At 43.2% G+C, this 14,951-nt stretch overlaps 2 protein-coding genes across 10 annotated transcripts in view; one reads left to right on the forward strand and one right to left on the reverse strand.

The window, feature by feature from the left end:
• Nucleotides 1-1,370: 1,370 nt before the first annotated feature.
• The window catches only part of TMEM69 (transmembrane protein 69), a 132,225-nt gene continuing 118,644 nt past the window's right edge, over nt 1,371-14,951 (reverse strand). Inside the window, exons 1-4 of one of the 7 annotated variants that reach the window (XM_007538467.3) lie at nt 9,918-10,433; nt 9,526-9,692; nt 5,907-6,031; nt 1,371-2,432 (exon numbers count right to left, since the gene is read on the reverse strand). In XM_007538467.3, the coding sequence (XP_007538529.1) occupies nt 1,719-2,432; nt 5,907-5,948 (756 nt within the window). In that variant the 5' untranslated portion in view covers nt 5,949-6,031; nt 9,526-9,692; nt 9,918-10,433 and the 3' untranslated portion in view covers nt 1,371-1,718. The other 6 variants (XM_060205997.1, XM_060205996.1, XM_060205998.1 and 3 more) reach the window with 6 other exon arrangements.
• Nucleotides 11,483-14,951, forward strand: part of GPBP1L1 (GC-rich promoter binding protein 1 like 1) — a 42,500-nt gene continuing 39,031 nt past the window's right edge. Inside the window, exon 1 of one of the 3 annotated variants that reach the window (XM_060205981.1) lies at nt 11,483-11,559. The gene's annotated coding sequence lies outside the window, so the exon portion shown is untranslated. Of the gene's footprint in view, nt 11,630-12,006; nt 12,166-14,951 lie in introns of those variants that run through there. The other 2 variants (XM_060205980.1, XM_007538461.3) reach the window with 2 other exon arrangements.

Raw genomic sequence — 14,951 nt, forward strand, 5'->3', positions numbered from 1 at the left:
TAAAATAAAATATTAAAAAAGAAGAAGAGGAAGAACTAGAAGAGGCTGCTTCTGGCCTGGGAAGAAAGTAAAGTGGTGATGCACAGGACTTATGTGGGAGAGTCCCAGGTTGATCCCTAATACCACCAACCTGAGTAGAGCAATGCTTAGGTCAAAATACTAAGAAAAACACACAAACAAACAAAAGCTGCTAAGTTAAGATGAATTTAGGTAGCCCTATACCTTAGAAAAGATGGTGCCAACTTGATTTTTCCCTTTTTTATATATTTATTCCCTTTTGTTGCCCTTGTTTTATTGTAGTTATTATTGTTGTTGATGTCGTTGTTCTATAGAACAGAGAAATGGAGAGAGGAGGGGAAGACAGAGAGGGGGAGAGAAAGAGAGACACCTGCAGACCTGCTTCACCACCTGAGAGGCGACCCCACTGCAGGGGGGGAGCCCGGGCTCAAACTGGGATCCTTACACTGGTCCTTGTGCTTTGAGCCACATGCGCTTAACCTACTGTGCTACCACTTGACTCCCAATTTTTCCTTTTCAAGTTACACGCAATAGTGGCTTTATTCCTTTACTTCTGACTAAAAGTATTATGTTTGGTTGATGAAATGAAGTAGTTTAGTTGTCTAGGAGGTAGCGCAATGGATAAAGCATTGGACTTTCAAGCATGAGGACCTCAGTTCAATCCCCGCAGCACATATATCAGAGTGATTATCTGGTTCTTTCTCTCCTGCCTTTTTCATGAATAGATAAAATCTTTTTTTAAAAAAGGTTTATACGTTCCCAGCCATCCTGATAAAAACTGGAAAACGTATCTTTTTTTTTTCCTCTAGCATTATTGCTGGGGTTCGGTGCTAGCACTACAAAATCCACTGTTTCTGATGGCCATTTTATTGGATAGGACAGAGAAATTGATAGGGGAAGGGTGGGAAGGTAGAGAGGGAGAGAGACAGAGAAACACCTGCAAACCTGCTTCACCACTTGTTCCTGAAGCTTTTCCCCTGCAATTGGGGAAACCCAGATCCTTGTGCTTAGTACTGTGTGTACTTAACCAGGTATGTCACACCAGGTCCCCTATTCAGTTTTTCTCTATAAAACTAGATTATACCAAGCTTGAAAATGTAATTCCCAGGAGTAAGTACAATGAAAATAGCACACTGTAACAACCTATTTTCAAGCATTATGTGTAAAAAGTTTTCCTCTTGAAGTGAGAAGGGTGTATGTATATTTTTCAACGATCTAGCAAAAAGGAGTCTTCATTTTTTATTATCTTTATCTTTTTTCAAAACAATTAAAACACCGAAATATTTAAGTGCATGACCACAAAATTCATAAAAACACTGACAACTATAGTTTAATATGACATGAAACAGAACTATGATTTTTTAAAAAAACTTTTTATTAGTGATCAAGATTGTAAGATAACAGGGATAATTCCATATAGTTCTGACCACCAGAGTTCCATGTTCCATGTCCCCCACTGGAAACTTCTCTATTCTTTATCCCTCTGGGAATATATACTAAAATTCTCTATGTGGTACAGAAGGAGGGCCATGATTTTTAAGCTGTTGCTTGATATTTAATTCCCATGAACTAGAAAAAAAAAATGTGGAAGATAAACTACCATTATTAGATGAAAAAAAAAAAAGAAAATATGAGGTGATGCTGAAATACAATCTTATGAGACTACATATGCTAACATAATTTACAAAGTAGTTTTGTGTTTATTCTACTTGACTAGTTCTCTTGGGTCCATTCTCTGGATAATAATTTTTAACCACTAAAGTGACTATATATGAAAAAAAAGCTACCAAAGTGACCACTATCCTCAGGGCTTTGAACCAATTGGGATAATGTGGCAAGAGAAAAAGTTCAACGTGTAATGTAATCCCCAGACCTATTAATACTGTGACTATAGCTTCACTGATTTTTTCAGAAGCAAGGAAGGCAAACCATGAAAATATAACAGGAGCTATACTATTTGCTAAATTAAGGTAGTCTGGTTTGGCTGGACTACCTTGTGGCAAAGCAAAGCCCCATCTGATTCCTCCCAAGAAAGAAAGGAAACTAGCTCCATAAGCCATCTGAACAAAGGCTAACAAAGGAATATAACTCTTTGTCATCACCATGACCAGAGGTGGAGCAACAAAAGGAATTAATCCTGCCAGAGTTACATATAATGCTGGCTTTGGGCTGTCAGGTAGATAAGTGATGGTGCTTGGTGACTTGGGTGGAAGTAATACTTCCTTCTGCTTCTTCTTAAAGCTGGATGGAGAAGTATGATAGTACCGTGCAGGGTTCATACATACTGGATATGATGAGAAAAGCCAAGGTCTTGGAAACAAAGGGTAAAAGTTCCGCTGACGACATGTCTTGAGAGTAAGTGTGTTTATTCTTTTGCTTGTTTTCAGTTTGACTGTGAAAGGAGAAGTCAGTATCTAGAAAAAAAAAAGTACCAGACAATAAAAACAGACTTAAAAAATATATAAAATACCAAATGTCACAGTTAATCCCAATCTGAAACAATAAACAAACTATCTGCTTCATGTGAGCACACCAAATTCTTTAAAAAATTTTTTTTTTTACTTTTTAAAAATATTTATTTATTCCCTTTTGTTGCCCTTGTTTTATTGTTGGATAGGACAGAGAGAAATGGAGACAGGAGGGGAAGACAGATGGGGGAGAGAAAGACACCTGCAGACCTACTTCATCGCTTGTGAAGCGACTCCCCTGCAGGTGGGGAGCCAGGAGCTCGAACTGGGATCCTTACGCTGGTCTTTGCTCTGCACCACATGCGCTTAACCCGCTGCTCTACCACCCGACTCCCATTTTTTTTTTTTCCTCCAGGGTTATTGCTGGGCTCGGTGCCTGCACCATGAATCCACCGCTCCTGGAGGCCATTTTTCCCCCTTTTTGTTGCCCTAGTTGTTGCAGCCTCGTTGCGGTTATTATTGCCATTGTTGATGTTGCTTTTTTTTTTTGTTGTTGTTGGATAGGACAGAGAGAAATGGAGAGAGGAGGGGAAGACAGAGAGAGAGGGGAGAGAAAGATAGACACCTGCAGACCTGCTTCACCGCCCGTGAAGCGACTACCCTGCAGGTGGGGAGCCGGGGGCTCGAACTGGGATCCTTACGCCGGTCCCTGCGCTTTGCGCCACATGCACTTACCACCGGCCGACTCCCCCGACTCCCATTTAAAAAAAAAAAATTATTTTCCCTTTTGTTGCCCTTGTTGTTTTGTTGTTGTTATTGTTGTTGATATCGTTGTTGTTAGATAGGACAGAGGGAAATGTTGTTAGATAGGACAGTGGTGGCACACCTGGTTAAGTACATACATTACAGTTTGAAAGGACCTAGGTTCAAACCCTTAACCCCACCAGCAGGGGGAAGGCTGCATGGGTGGTGAAGCAGTGCTGCAGGTATCTTTCTCTTCCCTTCTCTTTTAAATTTGTCTCTGTCTCTGTCCAATAATAAATAAATAAAAATATTTTTAAAAAGTCTAGCCATGGGAGTTGGGTGGTAGCTCAGTGGGTTAAGCATATGTGGCGCAAAGCGCAAGAACCGGCATAAGGATCCTGGTTCAAGCCCTGGCTCCGCCCCTGCAGGTGGCATCCTTCCTCCAGTCTTTGCGCCACCTGCTTTTTACCCACTGCGCTACCACTTGACTCCCAGTATTTTATTTATTTATTTTTATTTTTGAGACAGATGCAGAGAGAGAAAGACACAGTGAGAAACACCAGAGCACTGCTCAGCTCTGGCTTATGGTGGTGTAGGGGATTGAACCTGGGACTTTGGAGCCTCAGGCATGAGAATTTCTTTGCATAACCATTACCCTGTCCCACTTCTAATTACTGAGAAGACACTAATTTATATTCAGGAAAGAAATTTATCCTAATTTTTTTTTTTTTTGTCTCCAGGGTTATTGCTGGGGCTTGGTGCTTGCACTTCGAATCCACTGCTCCTGGAGGCTGTTTTTTCCCCTTTTGTTGCCTTTGTTGTTTATTATTGTTATTACTGCTGTCATTGTTGCATAGGACAGACAGAAATCAAGAGAAGAGGGGAAGACAGAGGGGGGAGAGAAAGATAAGACACCTACAGACCTGCTTCACTGCTTGTGAAGCAACCTCCTTGCAGGGGCGCTTGAACCTTGATCCTTATGCTGGTCCTCGTACTTCACACCATGTGCGCTTAACCGGCTGTGCCACTGCCCAGCTCCCAAGAAATTTACCGTCAATAAACACTGCACTTTTTTTTCTTAGCTCCATGTCTTTCTACATGTCCCTACCTAGAATTTCAGCTTACTATGATGCATTCTGCATAGAAATAGGTCATGACTCTTCTGACAACTTAATAGCTACTATTCTACTGAACTTATCTTTCAAAATTCAGCTTGAAGTTTTCCTTAACCTTGCCAAATGACTTAATGCTCCTATATTAAGTAGCACCCTATACACACTGCCATCATAATTCTTCTTTTTTTTCTTACGAGAGCACTGATCAGCTCCATAATTCTTCTTATAGTAAATTAAGATCATGCTTACTTATTTGATTCTGCAGACTAAAAAACTATGTCCACTGCTTTCTTTAAAAAAACTTATTTATGTACTAGTAGTGGTGCACACCTATTACCAGGTTTGAGCCAGGTCCCTACCATGTTTTTGTTTTTTTTTTCAATATTTATTTATTTATTTATTCCATTTTGTTGCCCTTGTTGTTTCATTGTTGTAGTCGTTGTTGGATAGGACAGAGAGAAATGGAGAGAGGAGGGGGAGACAGAGAGGGGGAGAGAAAGATAGACACCTACAGACTTGCTTCACTGATTGTGAAGCGACTCCCCTGCAGGTGGGGAGCCGGGGGCTTGAACTGGGATCCTTAAGCCGGTCCTTGAACTTCGAGCCATGTGCACTTAACCTGCTGTGCTACCGCCTGACTCCTCCTACCATGTTTAAGAAAGCTTCAGTGCTTTTTTTTTTTTAATCTAATAAATAAATAGAATCCAACACTCTACCACCTTCCTAGGCTGCCATCTTTTTTCCCCCCATTACTATTAAAAAAAAAAAAAAAAGACTTTCATGCCTGCGGCTCTAAAGCCTCAGGTTTAATCACCAGCATCACCATAAACCAGAGTTTGGCAGTTCTCTGGTCTGTCACTCTGTCCCTTTCTCTCTCTTTCATTAAAAGTGAATGTATTAAAAAAAAAAAAAGTGAATGTATAGGTGGAGGTAGATAGCATAATGGTTATGCAAAGAAACTTTCAGCCGAGAGGCTCCAAATTCCCAGGTTCAATCCCCTGAACCACCATAAACCACAGCTGAATAGTGCTCTGGTCTAAAAGAATGTATTGGAGTGGGGAGATAGCATAACTATACAAAAGACTTTCATACCTAAGGCTCTGAGGTTCAGTCCCCAGCACTACTTCTCTCTCTCTTTCATTAAAGTAAGAGTAAAAAAAAATGTATGCAACCTCCAGTGCCTGCTATGGTAAATGGGGAAACTCATACTTTTCCTGATTCTATAATTCAGTGACGTGCTGCACTCCAATTCCCTGCTCTATGTTCACCCTAGCATCTCAAGTAGCAAACAGATTAACAATAATTCAAAAGTACTGGTTGGGGTCAGGAGACAGCTCACCTGGTAGAGTACACACTTTACCATGTTTCCTTTTGTCTAGAATATTCCCTAACCTGAAACTGCATAGCCAATTCTAATATTTATGACTATCTACAACTGGCACATTCTACTCCAATTCCCTACTCTATAGTACTTCTCATTTGACATACCTGTTTAAATCATCTGTGTTTTGCTATTCTTTCCTCCTATCACCTCAATAAATATTTTGTTTTTTGCATAGCTACTGTCCCAGCCAAGTAGTGCCTGGTAAAAGGTGCTCAAATACTTTGTAAATAAACCAACCTTTGAAGATGCTTGAGAAAACTTCTGGAGGAAATGAAACATATTGTGCCTTTTTCAAAGTCTTGCTCAGGAAGATGCCAGGCAGTTTTCATTAAGGTTTTTTCACATGTAATGGAAGGATGTTGCTATGTAAGAAAGAAAACGTCACTTAATTTTCTTAATTGTTTATGTATACAAAACTTATAAATGTTTTTATTATTTTTTGATATTTATTTTCCCTTTTGTTGCCCTTGTTTATTGTTGTAGTTATTGTTGTTGTTATTGATGTCGTCGTCATTGGATAGGACAGAGACCGGTTTGAGACCCTGGCTCCCCACCTGCAGGGGAATCGCTTCATAAGCAGTGAAACTGATCTGCAGGTGTCTCTCTTTCTCTCCCCCTCCTCTCTCCATTTCTCTCTGTCCTATCCAACCAACAACGACATCAATAACAACAATAAAACAATAAGGGCAACAAAAGGAGATAAAATTAAAAAAAAAAAAGGGGGTCGGGCAGTAGCACAGCGGGTTAAGCGCACATGGCGCAAAGTGCAAGGACCAACATAAGGATCCCAATTCGAGCCCCCGGCTCCCCACCTGCAGAGGAGTTGCTTCACAGGCGGTGAAGCAGGTCTGCAGGTATCTTTCTCTCCCCGTCATATGCTGGGGCTCAAATCTTTTTTTTTTTAATATTTATTTTTATTTATTTATTCCCTTTTGTTGCCCTTGTTGTTTTATTGTTGTAGTTATTATTGTTGTTGTCGTTGTTGGATAGGACAGAGAGAAATGGAGAGAGGAGGGGAAGACAGAGAGGAGGAGAGAAAGATAGACACCTGCAGACCTGCTTCACTGCCTGTGAAGCGACTCCCCTGCAGGTGGGGAGCCGGGGTTCGAACCGGGATCCTTATGCCGGTCCTTGTGCTTTGCGCCACCTGCACTTAACCCGCTGCGCTACAGCCCGACTCCCTGGGGCTCAAATCTAGGCTGCACATATCAAAACAGGCGTCTTACCATGGTAAACTCTCTCTTCAGTTCCTCTTTCATATTTAAAACTCATCTCCTCCTTTCCCTTTAGTTATCTATTCTGGTGTTCAGGTTTTTACAGCTCAAAAGGATAGTAGCAGTCAATACAATCTAGGTATGAATCAGATACTGAATTATGTTTTATATGCACTAACTCAATACAATAACCCGATCAACATTAGAGAAAGTATTAAGTTAGAGGAGACTTTGGATTCAGTGGATTCATTTGTTAACTAAATGATTTTGAGTAACTTTTTTTTAAAAATAAATCTTTTACCCCCCTCCATTTTTGTTGCACTTACTGCTATTATTGCTGTTTTTTTTGTTATTGTTGTTGGATAGGACAGAAAGAAATTGAGAGAGGACAGGAAGACAGAGAGGGGAGAGACTAACTTTTTTTTTTTAAAAGATTTTATTTATTTATTCATGAGAAAGACAGAAGAGAGAGAAAGAACCAAACATTATTCTGGTACACACGCTGCCAGGGATTGAACTCAGGACCTCACCCTTAAGAGTCCAGTGCTTTATCCACTGTGCTACCTCCCAGACCCACTTGAGTAACTTTTTAACTTTGTTATTGGTACAATTCACTTTTTTTTTTTTTTTTAACCAGAGCACTGCTCAGCTCTGGATTACAGTGGTGCATGGGATTGAACCTGGGACTTTGGATCTTCAGGCATGAGTCTCTTTGCATAACCATTATGCTATCTACCACAGTCCTTAATTCACTCCTTTGTACAATGTCTACCTCACAGGCTCATTGTTTATATTACAATGCGCAAGGATCCAAGTTTGAGTCCCTGATCCCCACCTGTAGGGGGAAAGTTCCAAGAGTGGTGGAGCAGGGTTGCAGGTATCTGTCTCTCTCACTATCTCCCTCTTCACATTTAATTTCTGGCAGTCTCTATCCAATAAATAAAATAAAGGTAAAAAAAAAACAAACAAAACTTAGAACTATATCTGACACAAAGTACGAACCTCAAAATACTAGCCTAAAAAAAAGTTTATGTGGTCTGGGAGGTGGCGCAGTGGCTAAGACACTAGACTCAAGCACGAGGTCCTGAGTGCAATCCCCAGCAGCACATATGCCAGACTGATGTTTGGCTCTTTCTCTCTTTCTCTCTCCTATCTTTCTCATTAATAAATAAATAAAATCTTTTTTAAAAAAAAAAGTTTATTGGGAGTCAGGCGGTAGGTAGCACAGTGGGTTAAGCACAGGTGGTGCAAAGCACAAGGACCTGCATAAGGAACCTGGTTTGATTCCCTGGCTCCCCACCTGCAGGGGGGTTGCTTCACAAGCAGTGAAGCAGGTCTGCAGGTGTCTATCTTCCCCTCCTCTCTCCATTTCTCTCTGTCCTATCCAGAAACGACAACATCAATAACAACAACTACAACAAAAAAAAAGGGCAACAAAAGGGAATAAATAAACATTTTTTAAAAGTTTATTGATGGTCTGGGAGGTAGCACAGTGGATAAAGCACTGGACTCTTAAGGATGAGGTCCTGAATTCTCTCTCTCTCCTCCTATAATTCTTCACGAATAAATAAATAACCTTTTTAAAAAAAAGCCTACTGGAGGGGGTTGGGCAGTAGCGCAGCAGGTTAAGTGCACGTGGCACGAAGCGCAAGAACCACCATTAAAGATTCCGGTTCTTGGGGGTTGTAGGGAAACTGGGGAATGTTATGCATGTACAAACTATTGTACTTACTGTGAGATTCTGGTTCTATCCCCCGGCTCCCCACCTGCAGGGGAGTCGCTTCACAGGCGGTGAAGCAGGTCTGCAGGTGTCTATCTTTCTCTCCCCCCTCTGTTTTCCCCTCTTCTCTCCATTTCTCTCTGCCCTATCCAACAATCACAACAATAATAACTATGACAACAATAAAGAAAAAAAAAAACAAGGGCAACAAAAGGGAAAAACAAAACAAAAATCTCCTGGATACAACAAGTGACACTGAATGACAACTGGGAGAAAGTCTAACCTCTTCAGATAAAGGACTACAAAAGCTGCTTAATTAGAAAATTATTTTTTTTGGATTAAAAAAATTTATTACATCTATTATTGGATAGAGACAGCCAGAAATCGAGAGAGTAGGCGATAAAAAGGGAAAGAGACAGACACACCTGCAGCCCAGCTTACCCACGGTGAAGCTTTCCCCCTGCAGTTAGGGACCGGGAACTTGAACCATTCACTACGAACTTTTTTTTTTTTTTAAATACCAAAGCATTGCTTAGCACTGGATTATAGTGCAATGTTTTTATTCTATAAATGAAGAATAAAGAAAGTTAAGATAGTGTGGTCCCCTTGAGTAGACCGGATGACACATCATAGACACAACCCAAGTCCCAAACACACCTTTGCTCTAAATCATCTGTATAAGGAATCTCAGATCATTCACACACAGCTCAAAATTTCATCCCCTTCACCTTTGGAACTCTGTGACACGTGGTGTCCAACCCAAGCATATTAAAAGGCCTGGGAGCAGCAACTGGCGAGGGAAACAAGTAAACAAACAAACAAAAAACCCGGGAGTCCGGCGGTAGCGCAGCGGGTTAAGCGCACGTGGAGCAAAGCGCAAGGACCGGCGGAAGGATCCCGGTTGGAGCCCCCGGCTCCCCACCTGCCGGGGAGTTCCTTCAAAGGCGGTGAAGCAGGTCTGTAGGCGTCTGTCTTTCTCTCCCCCTCTCTGTCCTATTCAAGAATAAGAACACCGATAAGCAACAAGGGCAACAACAAAAGCCTCCAGCAGTGGATTCGTAGTGCAGACACCGTGCCCCAGCAATAACACTGTAGGCAAAAAAAAAAAAAGGGTTAATTATTCTCTCCAATTTCAAACACCAATACTTCCATTACCCCCAGTGAAATAGTTGCAAATTGCAAGTCTCACAATGGAGGAAAGGGAGGTGAAGTAGGGGTGGAATTGGCATTTAAATGCAAGAATGCCCCGGGAAACAGCCTGACAATGTCCCAGGTTCTTATTTACTCCCAACCCCTGGTATACCAGGTGCCAACCTGCATTTGATGCAGCAATCATAAGTTCATTTGACAACGTTGCGCCAGCAGACAGCAGAGTTTCAAGAACAGTCAGACATCTAAGGAAAGACACTTCCGGCAAGTGGGGTAAGCCACCTCCCACTTCCTCAGACCCGAAAAAAAAATGCTTCCGGGTAGAAACTAAACCCGAGGTAAGTAGTTCCCAAACCCGACTTTCCTTTATGGGTAATTCATTGTAAATGTTTAATTCTAGTAGACCTTCACGTCTGTAGGGAATATGAATAGCCCTTGCTTCTTTCCCAGGTTCCCAGCCAAAAGAATCTGTCTCCCAAAATTCCGAAAGAGCGCAATTACTTAAGTAACCGATGATTGTGATAGAAGGTAAGAGATTTGGTGTCTAGCTAGTGTGGATTAATCCAATTGCTAGCCATCTCTAGTACTCACTCTCACTTTGCAAAACAATAGGCTTTCTAGGACGCAAGGGGTACATTCCACTCCGCATTAGGGCCCTGAACTATTAATGTTATTCAAAAACTATTAAAAAATTTATTTCAATGAAAGAGACAGAAGAGGGAAAGGGAAAGAACAGAGCACTGCTCAGCTTTGCTATAAGATGGAGCTGGGGATTGTACTTGTGGCCTCTGAGGAATGCATGTTGGTGTAGAGCTATTTTCCCCACCCTTAATAGAAAAGCCTATTTCTACTTCCATTATCTCTTCTGGGACCAAGAAACTTCACTTAAAAAAAAACAAAAGGGGAGTCAGTAGCGGGTTAAGTGCAGGTGGCGCAAAGCTCAAGGACCGGCATAAGGATCCCGGTTCGAGCCACCGGCTTCCCACCTGCAGGGGAGTCGCTTCACAAGCGGTGAAGCAGGTCTGCAGGTGTCTTTCTCTCCCCCTCTGTTTTCCCTTCCTCTCTCCATTTCTTTCTGTCCTATCAAACAACAACATCTATAACAACAACTACTACAACAATAAAACAAGGGCAACAAAAGGGAATAATTTAAAAAAATAAATAATTTTTTAAAAAAAACAAGAAGTAGGATTTTCATTTCCATGAAATGCAGGGTAATGAGGGCCTCGGGCTTGGGAGTGGTCCACTAAGTTAGTTCATTCTTTTGGTCACCCAGAACTTTAACTTGGGTTAAAGTGTGTAGGTGACCTTGAGCACGTCCCTTCCCTTCTCTGGGCCTCCATTCACGGCCTGTCAGAGGAAATAGCACGGGACAATTTGAGCTTCTTGCAGAGGACGAGTCGTAGATGAGCTTAAGGAGTCCACGCTGGTCAGTTTCTCCACTCCTGCAGATTCTAGATAGCCTGGCTTCCTGCTGGCCGGCCATCATATGATTTAACTGCCGTGAGGATGGGCTCGCAGCGAGTTCTTCCAAATCTTGACCGCTGGGTACCTTGGCTTTCACTCACATTTCCTTCTCAGTCATGGCAGCTCCGCCCCTTCCCGTCTTGCTCTGCCCAATGAGGCTTTGAGTCTACGTTCGGGAGTAGCAGTCGGCCCAGTCCTACGACCCGCCCCGGCTGGGCGGGCGAGGTGTGTTACGGGCCGTAGGGCGGGACTACAACTCCCAGCAGGCAGCGCGCGCTCGGCCGTGTGTCCCGCTGGGTGCTGGAGTCTCGAGGTGCACACGTGAAGGAAGAAGCGGAAGGTGGGAAGTGGTCGGCACTCAAAACTCTCGCACGAAGCCGCTTTGCCAGTTTGGGGACGGGTGCTGAAAGGTGGGGTGTAGGAGGGTGAAGAGTGGAGGGGCGGGGAAAGCGGACACAAACACACACCCATCCACTCACATGCGCCCAGGTCCCAATGTTGGGTTGGTGGGGGAAGTAGCAAACTCCGCTACCGAGTTGCCGAGAAAAAAGGCAGAGTTCAGTTCTGCCGCGGGGCGGGGGCTACCGGCACCGCCAGGAGCGGCGGAGGAACGAGCTGGGGGCGGGGCCGTGAGTAACCGCCCGCAGTTCTTGCGGCCGAACGTTAGCCGCGTGGGACGTGGGCCGGGTCACCCAAACGAGACTCCTGCGCGTGCGCCTGCGCTCCGGTGGGCGGGGCGGGTGTGGGCGGGGTAGGGGCGGGGCCAGGCCGAGCGTGGCTCCTCCCCCTCTGCCCGCTCTGCCCCTCCTGGGCCGTGTGGGCCGGGCAGCCATTTTGGGAAGAGCTTTGTTATGGTTGTAGACTACCTACCTCTGCGGGATCTGGAAGCTGAGGACGCTCCCCCAGACTCGGCATCTGGTCCTTAACTGTATCCCGCTGCTGCCCGGTGAGTGGGAGTCCCTGACAACCAGGCAGCAGGGGAATCTCGAGTCATTCCAGCGCGGGACGCCGCCCGCTGCCCGAGCGCCGGGCTGTTGAAAGTAGTTGGGGCTCTCACACAGGTGGTTGTAGGTTGGTGCGGCGCGGGGAGCGGAGCCCGGCGGGCGCGGGGTCGGGGTCGGGGTCGGGACGGGCCCCAGGCCCCCGCGAGTGGTAACTTGGCACCGCAGCGCCGCCTCGGGCTCCTCCTCCAACTTTGGTCTCGGGTCGGAGCGCTCACCTGCGGCTCTCTGGCTCCTCTCCAGGCGATCCGGCGGGGTGGTGGTGGAGTGACTTGGTTTTCTGGTTTCGTTTTCTTTTTCTTCAATTAAGAGCTTTCTAAATGAGTTAGAAACTAAGGAGGAGGCGAATTTTTAAAGTCCAGAGTTGGGTATCTGTTTGTGTGGTTAGGGATGGGGGGACTTTAACCTCCAGCGCTCCGGATCCTCCCTTTGCAAGGTGTTATTATTTAGATTAAGTATATCCTGAACTTCTCGGCCCCTCCCTTCTCCGGAAAAAAAAAAAGCTGGTCAATTTCAAGTGTTTTGATGAGCTTTTTTTTTTTTTTTTCCTGTTCTTAATCTACCTCTCCACTCCTGTGAAATTCAGAAGAAAGCCTGAATCTAAAATGGCTGTAGCATGAGGAAGTGCCCTGCGCTTCTTGAACTTAAATACTTAAACTTCTCTTGGGGAAAAAAAAAAATTTGTCGTTTCTCCCATGGGAACGAAATGAATCTTTTGATCTCTTGGCCTTACTGTTGGTGTCCTATCTCCTTGCTAAGCGAAAACAAAGGTGAGACTAAAGAAGTTTGCTTACTGCAAAAGTTTGCATAAGGATGGGTGTGGTGGGGGTTTGGGAGTTTTTGTTTTGTTTTGCTGGTTCTTTTTGTTTGTTTGCTTTTGGTAGCTTCTATAGTTTTTGAAGTTGTGCGGAGGTGTTTTATCATCTCTTTTTGTGGTTGGGTAGTTAATTACTTACTAGGGGAAAAATGCTTTGGTGTAAATCCGTTCTAAAAGTAAAGTGATTGGTAGTCATCCATAAATAAAGACTTTATATGTAATACTTGATACAGAGTGATGTTAAATTTGGGGCAATATTAGAGGAGTGCAAGATATCAAGAAAAAAATAGTTTTGAAGTGCTAAATTGTACTCTTTCAAATAAAAGACTTTTGTTTGCTTTTAACTTTAAACCTTTAGCTTAAAAAGTGTAAAAGATTAACTGAAAACAAGAAGACATGGGGTGGAAGTAGATAGCATAATGAGTATGCAAAGAGACTCATGCTTGAGGCTCCAAGTCCCAGGTTCAATCCCCAGCACCACTGTAAGCCAGAGCTCAGCAGTAAGGTGCTCTGGTTAAAAAAAAAAAAAAAAAAGAGCAAGCCACATAGAATGGAAACTGAAAACAGCCTCAGTATTTGCAAAGTGGATTTCAAACTGCTGTCTGAAAGATAAATTAATGCCAATTGTGAATGAGAAACTTGGAATTAATAAAAATGGCATCATCCATATAGAGTAAGTTTTAGTTTGCTTTTTCACATTTTTCAATGCGAAAGTTTATTTTGACAATTCATCTAGAATTTTTTCACCTTTAAAATAACCTCGGGGAATTTTGTAAATCAATGTTAAATCACTAATAAAAAATAAAATGGGAGGGCGGGCAGGTGCTGGTGCACCTGGTTAAGTGCACACATTACAGTGTACAAGGTCCTGGGTAGGAGGAAAGCTCCAGGAGTGGTGAAGTAGGGCTGCAGGTGTCTCTGTCTCTCTCGCTATCTCTTCCATCCCTCTCAATTTCTCTCTGTCTTTATCCAATAATAAATAAAGTAGAAAACTTGATACATTAAGGAATAAAATAAAATAGGGTGGGGGTAGATAGCATAATGGCTATGCAAACAGATTGTTGCACCTGAGGCTCCATAGTCCCAGGTTCAACCCCCCCACACACACAAGCCAGAGCTGAGTAGTGCTCTGGTTTAAAAGAGAGAAAAGAGTGGTCCTGGAGGTGGCACAACAGATAAAGCATTGGAGTTCAGTCCCAGCAGCACATGTACCAGAGTGATGATTGGTTCTTTCTCTCTGTCCTATCTTTCTCAATAAATAAATAAATAAAATCTAAAAAAAAGGTAAATTAAGGGGGTCATGCAGTTGCACAGTGGTAAGGTTAAGTGCAGGAACTGGCATATGGATCCTGGTTTGATCCCCGTCTCCCCACCTGCAAGGGGGTCACTTCACTGACGGTGAAGCAGGTCTGCAGGTGTCTTTCCCCTTCTGTCTCCCCTCCTTTCTTGATTTCTCTGTCCTATCCAACAACAGCAATGATAATAATAACAAGGGCAACAAAATGGGAAAAATGGCCTCCAGGAACAGTGGATTTGTAGTGTAGGCACCCCCCAGCAATAACCCTGGAGGGAAAAAAAAAAGTAAGTTAAATAACTTTGGGGTTTTTACAGCAAAAACATTTAAATACTTTGTAGAACTTACAAGTCAGTTGATTTATATTTGGGACCTACTGGGCCTGTAAACATATGTGAGGTTTTTGCTGTTGTGGTGGTGGTGGTGTTTTTTTTTCATTGCATTGATCATCTCTGGCTTATGCTATTGGATATTGAACCTATGGTATCTCAAAGTCTCAGGGATGAGTCTTTTTGCATACTATTATGCAGTCTACCCCCATAAAAATCTTACTCTTGTTCCCCAGCCCACACATGCACACTCAAAAGAGTTTGTACATTTTGATATTTCCCTCTTTTCTT

The sequence above is a fragment of the Erinaceus europaeus genome, chromosome 13 (assembly GCF_950295315.1).
Source record: "Erinaceus europaeus chromosome 13, mEriEur2.1, whole genome shotgun sequence".
In the NCBI taxonomy this organism is placed as follows: Eukaryota; Metazoa; Chordata; class Mammalia; order Eulipotyphla; family Erinaceidae; genus Erinaceus; species Erinaceus europaeus.